We start from the raw sequence: 12,120 nt of genomic DNA, 5'->3' as shown, positions 1-12,120 counted from the left end.
AAATCCAAGAACTCCAACACTGTCAGTACCACGATCACCATCTCCTCCACCATGTCTTACTCCACCAAAAGTTTCTTCCTCTGAAAAACATATTTGATTATCTCTCATCCTCTTTTGAACCCAACCCACCTTTCAGTACGCTAGCCCCACTCGTCATTGTACTTCCTCCTCTATTCCAATGCATTCTCCCAAACACAAGTCAAGCACCACCACATCTCCGAAAAAAACCTCAAAAAACTCAATCAGATAATTCTCCATCTAAACGGAGATCAAGGAGAATCATGGTTGGAGTTTCCAAACAATCCAAAAGTATGGATACAACCATCTACACCATCTCAAACAATGAATCTGGTTCCTCCACTCAAATTCCCTACTCCTTCTTCTAAATCACTACCAAAATCCTCAAAAACCTCTACTTCAACACCAATATCATCAAAACCCTCCACTTCACCATCAAAGTCAGTAAAACATATTTCCACCACTTCTTAATCACCCTCAAAGAAAACAAAATCCATTTCTCAACATACTCCAACAAAGTCACCCTTCAAATCTAAATCATCATCCACTTTATCACATTTTTTATAAATAAAAAAAAATTATGAAGCAATTCTCCAAAAAATCCACATAAAAAACCAAAAGTACAGAATATTCTCCATCAAGACCTATTCCACCCGAATGTTCTTCACACAAAACCATCTCAGAAAACAACTTCCAAAATCCTTATCCCACCATTACTCCTCAGCCAAATATAAAAAATTCTATTAAGAAAAATGAGCTAAAAGACCAATTGGGATTGAACGAGTCTTTATGTTTGATAACCATCAGTTTGAAGGAACCTCAATCAAACAACACACTGATGCTCTTGGCTATTTTGAGTTCCAAAAAATCTCAAATTCCTACTATCTATAGGTCATTTGTGATTTCTACTGCAAAACCCAAACCTTCCCTGATATTCTACTGCAAAACACGAACCATCTTTGGAAAAAATTGGTATTCTGCTCTAATGATAAGACTACAATTTCAGTTGGATTTTGTGGCTAAGCCCTCACAAAATCACAATGTTGTTATTTTGTGAGGATTTAGACATCCACAAAATCCAGCTGAAATTATAGTCTTTTGTGAGGGTTTTTTGGCCACAAATAACTAACAATTTGAATTTTAATATTTGTGATGACTTTTTCGGTCAGTAATTTGTGAGGGTATTTTTTCGGCCATAAAATATTTGTAAAGTTGACCACAAAATGAGTGTTTTCTTGTAGTGTTATTTGTGGTGCAAGAAAGTATTTATGATATACTTTGGAATAAGTCTGAAATGTTTATAGGATATATTTATGATTGTTTAATATTGTTTACCGCCGTGCCTCCCTTCACTTTTTAGCAGGCTAATCACGAGGCGGACCGACCGACGTTGCCATCCATAAAAATTATGAGTTTAAATCATTTCAATTTAAATTCTCCTAATCATCTCCATCTCTTTTAATTTTTCAATTGTTTTATTTTTATTTTTTTGATTTATTTAAAAAATTATATCATTTAGATCATGCATATAAAACTTTACACATACATCAAAATTATCGTTTATGCACTTTTATTTAACACCATAATTTTTATTAGTTTCAATAACATATCTAATAATTTTATACTTATATAAAATTTTACATACAAAGTCTATCATGATCTACATGATATAAATTTTCAATCCAGCAAAAATTATGAGAGATTAAGATTAAAAGAATACAAACTCAACAATTATACACTATCTAATAAAAAATATTAACAGAGGTCCAAATATATTTATTTTAAAAAAAAAAAGTAAAAGTCAAAATGTATTTAAGGTAAGTAACTATTTAAATAAAAATGAAAAGGGAATAAAAACAAAAAGACCAAGTTTGTCTGCACCTCTATGTAAATATGTATATATATATATATATATATATGCTCCTCTATTGGACCTTTTCACAGTATATTCCAATTGAACATTTTTAAGCTTATTCTTTTTACAAATTCTTTTAAGATTTAAGAATCTTCCGAACAATACCAAATTATATATTCTTCGATATTATTAACCCTTTCGTACGATTCTCTCCCAGCAATCTAACTTCCTTTCAATTTCGCCGTAATGGGTTCCGAATCTAACGACACGGAAACCGAGAAGCCAACCCAAACGGTTCAACTCCAACCCAATAACCAACTTCACAGTAATTCTGATTCACCCGAAGATCACGTTAACGGCTACGAAGCCGTTACTAACAACAAAATTAGTTACCATGATGGAGGTGCAGATAGTAAAACCCATGGCAACGTAGGGTTTATTCCTCCTCATTCACTTCTCCCGATGCCGGTTCCGCCGGAGACTTTGAAAACAATTGAAAACGACGAATCTCAATCGAGCTTCTCCGTCGCCGGCTCCATGCCGGCGTTCGGAAGTTTCATTCGTCAGCGGAGTATCAACTTATCGGCGGCGATTGCAAAACGAGTATCATCGTTCCGGCAATCGATTGAAGAGAACGAGACGGAGAATAACGATCGGAATCATGAAGTTACGGAGTTCAACCTTTCAGGTCTGAAAGTTGTGGTGAAGATGAAATCGGAAGAGGAATCGACGATGAAAGGGAGAATCACGTTCTTTTCGAGGTCAGGTTGCAGAGACTGTACGGCGGTTCGGAAATTCTTCAAAGAGAAAGAGCTTAAGTTCGTTGAAATCAACGTCGATGTATTTCGCGAGAGGGAGAAGGAGTTGAGAGATAGAACGGGAAAACCTTCGGTGCCGCAGATTTTCTTCAACAATAAGCTTATAGGAGGATTAGTTGCATTGAATTCGCTTCGAAATAGCGGCGAATTTGATCGGAGGTTGGAGGAGATTGTGGCGGAGAATTTTGCCGGCGATGATGCGCCTTTACCGCCGGTGTACGGTTATGATTATCATGAGGATGATCGGACGGATGAGATGGTTGGAATTGTTAGTATTTTACGGCAGAAAATAACGATTCAAGATCGGTTAAGGAGAATGAAAATTGTTAAGAATTGTTTTGAAGGGGACGAGTTGGTGGAGGTTGTGGTTCAATACCTCAAATGCGCGCGTAACGAGGTACGCTTCCTATACCGTATTTGTCTACTTATTTATTATGGATTTCCTTATTGTTTCTACGTTTTTGTCACCGTATGTACGTGTGTCGAGTACGTGTTAATTATTTTATTAAATTACATTAATTAAATTTACTCGTATCATAAATATAGGAGTATGTGTGATAATACTATCGTAAATGAAATTAATGACTTCAAAAGTTATTGAAATTATTAGTAATAATGGGCTAATGGGGCATATAAGTGAGAAGAATGACGGGTGGTTCATTTATGAGCTTAAAACACCATTAATGTAAGTCAATTTTACATTTTTACTCAATGAGATAATATTGTTTTGACACATCATTTCTTTTTATAATATACCCACTGCATTGTAAAATATAAGTAAAATATTATATGTAGGTATTTAGAACAAGTTTGTTTCAAATATATATTGTTTGCTTGTCTTTTATTACACAACGAGTGTTTTGAATATGATTATCTTAAGTGCCAAAATGGAGAAGTTTGCGTAAAATAGTTTAACATAGAGAGTACTAGTTGTACTCTTTGAGAAACATTAACAGTAACAGTAATAATCACAACACGCACGGCTTTGAGAAGTATGATGATGATAACATAGCTCGTGTGTTGAAAGGTCATGATTCGGTTTTCGAAATGATGAGGGTGCTATCCGGCTATGTTTATTCTTTTTGGATTATGCTAGTGTTTTCAGAGTTATTCCATTTAATTATTTGATTAAATTTAATTAAATTCACAAATATTGAAATGGTTATATTCTACGTTGTAGAATGAATTTGAAGTCGAAGTCATATAAAATAATTATGACGATATTTATCATTTATTATGAAATAAAAAAAAATTAAAAATAAAAAAAAATAATAGTATTTTTATTAAATTATTCATATTAAAATATATTATGAAATTATGCTATTATTAATGATATTTTTAATGTTAGATAAAAGTACTTATTAGTAACTATTTACATTAGATATTTTTAAATTAAATATACTTTTCATTAAAGATAATTTTTACTTATAATAATAATCAAAATTAATTTTTTCTCTCTTATATATAGATACTAAAGTATGATTCATAAAATTTAATTTTTTTTTCTAATTATTCTTTGAGTCTTTTTCTTGAGTTAAAATTTAATTAACAAAAACTAATGTATCTAATATATATTATAAGTTTAATACATTAATTTTTGTTAATAAAATTTTATTCCAATTATCTCTTTAGTTGATCTTAAGAGTGAGGTTTGATGTAATATTTGTATACTTTTTTTTTATTCGTAGCATATCTTAAGCTTTAAATAGTATCTTTGAATATAATTGTGTTTGGTTTCTTCAAAAAACAAAATATAAAGCTCTACAACATAAAAAATTGTAAATTGCATATTTATATTTTATTTAACTTTATCAATTATCAAAAAAAGGATTGTTTAATTAATAGATATTCTTTAAAAAAAGTATGAAAATTATTTATATTCTAATGACTTCAACTTTATTAAATAATAAATCAATACTAATATACATTTGTTTTCACAAATTCAAGACGGATATAGGTCAATTTTATATGTCAAGTTCGATTGAACATGAGCCGAATCCATTAGGAAAAATGGATAAAAAGTGGATTTAGTCCTTAAGTAAATGAGTGACCAAAAAAGTCCTTAAATAAATGGGTGAGATTTTATCACAATTACTGATTGTTAAATGCATCAAAAATTATAAAAATTATATTTAATTATTTTTTGTTAAATATTTTGTTCCTTGAATGTATTTTCTATAGTTAATTTAATTCTTGATTATGTATTTGTATTGATTAACTTGGTAATTAAAATTTTCAACAAAAGATAAATTTAGTAATATATTTATAATTATGATACATTGCTCAAAGATTATAATAATTATACATCCCACATTTAACTACCTAGCGTGGAACAACCAAAGTCTCATTTTGATATTTTGAACTTTTTTGTACTGTGAATAATCTTTTGATTATTTTTTTTGTTTTTTGTTTTACCTCCACTACTTGGTGAGACGGAAAGGGCTATCTTATTATAAAAATATAAATAAAAACAAGTTTTATCTAAAAAAATAAAAGAATAATTATGTTATCACGTTTGGCTAGTTCGGCACGGCATTTCGACGTCAGACTCAAACACTTCTTAAGTTGCGTCAGTAGCTAACATTCTTAGTGTACATTTTTAATTAGTAGGAGTAATAGATTAATAAAATAATAATTATGCAAGTGCTTCTAATTCATATGGAGTAGATGTGCATCTAAAAATAAAATACTAGTAATGAATAACTTGGAAGAAAAAAAATATACACAGTCATAAAATGTCATACATCATATTTGAAAAGCAAACTATTACGTGTTTGTGCTGAGCCCTTTGTTGAAATAACTACCTGAAAACGTTTTTATTTAATTAAAACAATTATATCAAAAGAGGAAAGAAAATATAAGTTGCTAAACACGCACGCAGTTGGTCGCAACATTAGCACAATTCAATTACAAATAAAAGATATACTATCTATATGCCTGCACGATTGTTTCCTTGATTACTAAGGAGAGAGGAACCTTTACATCCTATAATTTTATTTTGGTACAAATGATAATATTACTTTATTGATTCAAATATAATTATGATACTTTAATTTTTATCTAACATTTGTTTTAATCATTTGTATTTGTTTCTAAATGATTTTTGTGGTAATAAATTTTAATGATTTTTACTATCACAGCAAAAGCTATAAAAATAAATAATAATTAAAATTCTTTTCAGCAATTATCAATATATATACATATATATATATATATATATATTATAATATGTTTTAAAAAAAATCTATTTAATCTAATATAAATTTATCCTTAAAAAAAATTATATGAATTGAAATAGATATAATTTATTTGAAATGAAAGATATTTTTATTTTTATTTTGTATTTGTTAAATTTGTACATTTAACTTTATAACTAATCAAATATTAAATTTAACAATTCGTGACAATAATCATATAATCATTTAAAAGAGTTACGATAAAAATAACTAACTTTTATAATTTAAAAAGTTAAATAAAGAAAATAAATTAAAAACAATAATTTGATCAAATATTTAGTAAAAATTAAATAAATAAAAGTATATTTAACTTTAAGTCAACTTTATTTTATTAAAAAATAAAAAGTAATAACAAATGTGATATCATATGTCCTGAACTCCTGATTTTGGCTTTGGAAATATTTCATTATTATTATTATTGCTATTATTCATTTCATGTTCTGGCTGTTTCTAATATTGCTTTTTAAGCTTGTAATAAAAATCGAATTTTTTGGGGTTCCATATTTAAACACTTCTCCCGACTTTTGATTTTTTTAGCTGTAATGTTCCCCTAAAATTAAATTTTGCATTCGTGAACAATTTTTTAGGCTGTTGAAATTGGAAAAGAGTTATCCAGAAAGCACTTCATCCATCATGTTTTTGGGTAAGAAAAGAGCTTTTGAGTCTACTGAAACTATATGCTGTTTTAATTTAATATGAGTAATGAGTCACAATATTTTTGGTGATTTCCTTATTGGCATAATTGGTAACTTTCTTTTGTAGGGAAGTTTGAAGAGGGAAATGACTTGTATCGTTTCCTTGAGCATGAACCCTTTGCCCCTAGATGCTTTAACTTCCGTGGTGCCACAAATGACAATGAACCAAAGACAGCAGCTTCTGTCTGCGAAAGGCTTACCAAGATTATGTCTGCCATTCTTGAGTCTTATGCTTCTGATGATAGACAACATGTTGATTATGAAGCCATTAGCAAAAGCGAAGAATTTCGTAGGTATGAGTGTATGATAGTCACAATACTTAACTTATTCTTATATTTAATTCTTTATATTGTGGCATAATATGAATACAAATGTGGAGAGAGTAAACCATCAAAGTAGTCCCTTATTTTGTATGCCGCTCTCAAATAGTTCCATGAAGTTACTAATAATTCAAATACGTCCTTTACTTTGTCAAAAGTAACTTACATTCCTCCTTCTACTTTGCTTCCTTATTCTTGCTGCAATCAGTCATCTAGATGGGTTTCTATTTCATGATAATATGATATGTGGATATCAATTAATATATGATAATCTACTCATTGACAAGGTTTTTAAATCACGCTTTCATTGTCATCTTTGATATTGCCGCGGTTCAATATAGCTGCCGCTTTAATTATACTGGCTTACATTCAGAGTTATTAAAAACCTTGATGTTTGGGTCCAAGTTGTTGTCAATCTTGTTCGTTGAGTCGACTACAAAGCTTGCAAAGCCGATTCTTCAAAGTTTTCCTTCATTTGGGGTGGATTCCTTATAACCTCCACCATCTGTAGTTTGCCTAGTTTTTCATTAGTATGAGATTATTAATTTCTAGCGTTAATACTTATTTATCTTGCTGTTTTTTTCTTCTAAATGCAGGTATGTAAATATGACTCAAGATCTGCAGCGCGTGAATATGTTGGAACTATCAGAAAATGAGAAACTTGCCTTCTTCATAAATTTGTATAATGCCATGGTCATCCATATTGTCATTAGTGTAGGGTGTCCGGAAGGTGTAATTGATAGGAGATCATTCTTCAATGATTTCTCGTATTTGATTGGAGGATATCCTTATTCTCTTGCCATTATTGAAAATGGTATTCTTAGATGCAATCAGAGGTCACCATATTCCTTAATGAAGCCCTTAAGCACCAGAGACAGGCGGTTAGAGGTAAATTGTTTTAATCAATTTTTAGTTCTGTTTATATATAAACAACCACAACATCAATGAGACAATTAGCATACTAATCTTCAACTGAGATAGATTAAAAAGGATACGGATCTCGTGTGACAGCTGCATTATTTTTTTAGATGGCGCATAACAGGGTTATGCATTCTGTTAAAAACAAATGATTTTTTTTTTCTTTCATAATAAAAGGTTTTTAGACTGAATTTCTTGTTAGCAGTGACTCTATATGGTTGTTATAGTATGAATTGATTAAAGTTAAAAGTTGGTTGAATGTAACCGTTTATGTTCAAATATATTCGCGTAAAAATGATTTGAAAAATATATTTGAAATTGCTTTCTCTTTATAAAACCTATCATTAATAGCTTATAGCTAAAAACCATTTTTGAAACATATCAAATAATAATCAAAATCATTTTATGATTCTAACTTTACTTTTATCTCTCAGAAAAGGAAATTCAAACATGTATATGTTCGGTTATGGAGAGATTAGATTAACCTATTTCTTACAAACTGCAGGTTGCTCTTGTGAAGTTGAATCCATTATTTCACTTTGGACTTTGCAATGGTACAAAATCTAGCCCAAACGTGAGGTTCTTCTCACCAAATAGAGTTGTAGATGAATTAAGAGGTGCTACAAGAGAGTTCTTTGAGAATGATGGAATTGAAGTGGACCTAGAGAAGAGAATTGTTCATCTCACACGGATTTTCAAGTGGTAAGCAATTCTAACTTTATAGTACCGGCACTTTTGATCGGAGGTGTGACCCAGTGTTCGACACGTGTGAGTGTCTTACCCTGATACGACATAACACCGACACATTAATTACATTTAAGTAATAAGTTTTTTCAAATTATTGTCAATGTCGATTTGTCAGTGTTGTATACGCCTTTCAGTGTCCGTGTTAGTATCTGACTGAATTCAATTTCTTGATACTTTCTTATGAAATATATTTTTGCAGGTTCAGTGGGGATTTTGGACAAGAGAAAGGCATACTTAAGTGGATACTTAATTATTTGAATCCAAATAAAGCAGGTCTTGTGACACATCTCTTAAGTGATAATGGACCTGTTAATATATCTTACCAGAATTTTGATTGGTCATTAAATTCTTGAGTAGTGGTAAACCAATTTGATTCTGCCATCTTTATTCCAACCGAAGAATAGAATTTGAGGGATATGATATCTCAGAACGGATAATTCATAGATACGTTATCAGGTAATGCACACCACTTTGTGTAGATCAGTGTTGTAAAGAAATTCTAGATAGTAAAGTTTAAATTATTATTACAGGATTATTTTATTTTCAAAAAAAGAAGTTATGGGTATGGAAAAATATAAAGTATTGTTGGGGAATTAATCAGAGAAAATCTTCATACAAGCAGAAATTTTGATTTATCTCTATATGTCTTCATATTGTATACCTAATAAACTTAAAAACACCTCGACATCTGTATATTTTAATTTCTTTCTACATGTCTTTATATTTTGAAGTTTTTATTTTTCATCCCAAAATAATTAAGTCAATTGATCATCTTATACATATTAAGAAAAATATATAAATAAAAAAAAATACTATTTTTATCAAATTATTTTTCTTAAGTACTTATGCATTATCAATGTCATAAATGTATAGTGAATTACGGTGCTTTAATTTAATTTTAGTACCAATTCAATCAGTTGTCTTTTTATTTTCTCTGATTTAATCTTTTATTTAATTTTAAGTAACAATTTGATCATTTATATTTTAAAATATCAACAATGTTTTTTTTTTACAAAAATTTATCATTATCTTTAAACAAAACCTATAAAAATTATTATCAATTTAAAAAAAAAATCATATATTCATCAAATCCTTAAATCGAATATTCAAATAAACTCATATATTCCTATCCAACAACATCAAATTCATCAAATAAAGAATTCACTTTAAAATTTGATCTATCAAATCACCAAGACAATATATTCTTTTTCTTTATATCATTCTCCAAATCAAATTCATAACTTCAATATTAAAATATAAGTTCTTTATTTGATGTTATTGTTATTGTTAAAGATGAAAATATGAGTTTATTTGAATATTTGAGTTATGAATTTGATGAAAATATAGGTTTTGCTGAAGATGATAACTAATTTTTGGAGTTTTGGTTGAAGATGGTGATAAATTTTCTAGATTTCTATAAAAAAAATATTGTTGACTTTTTAAAACATAAATGATTAAATCGTTACTTAAAATTAACTAAAAAATCAAATAAAAAAATCAAATAAAAAAATAAAATAAAAAAATAAAAAGATTAAACTATTACATGAAATTAAGTTAAGGGATCACGAAATATATTTTATCTAAAAAATTTTACATTGAAAATGATATAAGTAAAATATTAATTAAAGAGTACAATTAAAAAGAAGTGCATTAGACATTGAAATGATCAATTATTTTAAGACAATTTTTTTTTTTTGTAAATAAGTTAATTATTTTCAAACGAAAGAAGTATATAATTAATTATTTTGAGTACTACTAAACGATTAATCTCTCATATTGTTGGACTTTGGATTCTTTAAAAAATTCATTGTAGAAAAGCTAGAGTGTTGTAATTGACTAATTGTCATATGTAAAATCAAGATTAACTTCAAAGTTAAAAATACATTATACGTTACTTAGTATGTTTTTTAGTTTCTACAGGTATTTTCAGAAAGTCAAAATTAAATACACAACTAGCTATATCCCAAATACATTTGACTAGAGTTGTTGCGGGGGAAAATACTCAAATTAACTTTATATATATATATATACTCTTCTTCTTCGTCACTTTGCAACAATGAGTAGGAACAGATTTTGTCGATGATTTACTATGATGACGCTGTACAGTGAAGCAGAGTAGTGGAATCTCATGCAGGACTAGTTAGTTTCTTCTTCTGCTGTTAAATTTGATACAAGCCTAAAAAGGCCAAAGCTATATCCTGTGCTTGTGTGGTGTGTCAAGGTTGCTGATCTTTATATAGTAAAAATTGTCTTATCATAAAAATTAAGATTAAATAGTTAGATTTTATGTTAAAATAAAAATTTAATTTAAAATTTAGATTATTAATCTTAATTATTAATTTCAGAATGTAAGTTTAAGTTAACCAATCTCTTAAATTTATCTTCAAATGATAAAGTTTTTACCCAATTAGTCAATAGAATGAGATACATAAAAAATTACTTTTAAAAATGAAAATTAGTACTTATTTTTAGTTCAAATATTATATTATAAATACATATTTGATATAACGATAAATTTAACCAAATTTTTGTGTCAGACTCACAATCATGCTTGTGGAGCACTTGACCCACTAAAATTTTATTTATATATGTTTTCATTGATAATTTTTTTTCTTATATTATTATTATTATTAATAATACTTTATTTTGAAAAATTTATTGTACAAAATAGGTTCTTAAAATTAGTTAAACCAAACACATTATCAATATTATCAAAATTGACATGAGTTAAAAATTAAAATAAATAATATAAAGATGTAAAAAGTTTCGAAATAGAATTTTTTATTTATAAAAATAATAATAAAAAATTAAATACAAATTTTTTTTTTCAAACAAACAACTCATACTTTGAGACACTATCTATGCATTCCAAAATCATACTTACAAAAATATTATCTTATATTAAACAGTATCTCCTCACTCTAAAATATTTTGTAGCAGAAATTAATATTTTTGTTTTGAAAATTTTACAAGAGGGATAAGCAAAAAGGATGCAAAAAAGCAAACACGGCCAAAGAAGGCCCATACTGGCCCAATAGGTATTATTAATTAATTTAATTTAATTGAGAATTCAGTTGAGTAGTATTGAGTTGTGTTAGCAAGAAAATTGAATCACCAGTGGTAAAGAAAGAACTGAAAACATAAGAAGAAGAAGAAGAAGAAGAAGAAGAGATGAGCGAGGGAGGTGCAAAACGACAAAGTGGAAGACCATTACCTCCGCCTCCTAGAGGTCCCCCTCCTCCTTCCTCTCGCCCTCGCCTCGAACCCGTCGATCGCGAAAAGGTTTCCTAACCTAACTTCTTTTCTTCCATTCTTTCTCTCTCTCTCTCTCTTTCAACTTGACTATATTATTTTCTTTTAATTCCAGACTTGCCCCTTGCTTCTCCGTGTTTTCACTAAGGTACCTCACTATTACACTAACCTCTTTTTTCCTCTTTCTGATAACCGTTTTTTGTTCACTAATAATGTTCTTATTTGTTTTTTTCAGATTGGAAGTCATCATACAATGGATGG

At 28.7% G+C, this 12,120-nt stretch overlaps 1 protein-coding gene and 1 pseudogene across 1 annotated transcript in view; both read left to right on the top strand.

Moving 5' to 3' along the window:
* Positions 1 to 1,964: 1,964 nt before the first annotated feature.
* Positions 1,965 to 9,328, top strand: LOC101490351 (uncharacterized; annotated as a pseudogene).
* Positions 9,329 to 11,678: 2,350 nt separating this feature from the next.
* Positions 11,679 to 12,120, top strand: part of LOC101490670 (histone deacetylase complex subunit SAP18) — a 3,248-nt gene continuing 2,806 nt past the window's right edge. The window contains exons 1-3 of the mRNA XM_073363894.1: positions 11,679 to 11,889; positions 11,975 to 12,007; positions 12,095 to 12,118. Coding sequence (XP_073219995.1) covers positions 11,779 to 11,889; positions 11,975 to 12,007; positions 12,095 to 12,118 — 168 coding nt within the window. The 5' untranslated portion in view covers positions 11,679 to 11,778. The remainder of the gene's footprint in view (positions 11,890 to 11,974; positions 12,008 to 12,094; positions 12,119 to 12,120) is intronic.

This window comes from Cicer arietinum, chromosome 7 (genome assembly GCF_000331145.2).
Source record: "Cicer arietinum cultivar CDC Frontier isolate Library 1 chromosome 7, Cicar.CDCFrontier_v2.0, whole genome shotgun sequence".
Lineage (NCBI taxonomy): Eukaryota > Viridiplantae > Streptophyta > Magnoliopsida > Fabales > Fabaceae > Cicer > Cicer arietinum.
The sequence above is the reverse complement of the archived record's forward strand: the minus strand, read 5'-3'. Positions and strand labels throughout refer to the sequence as shown.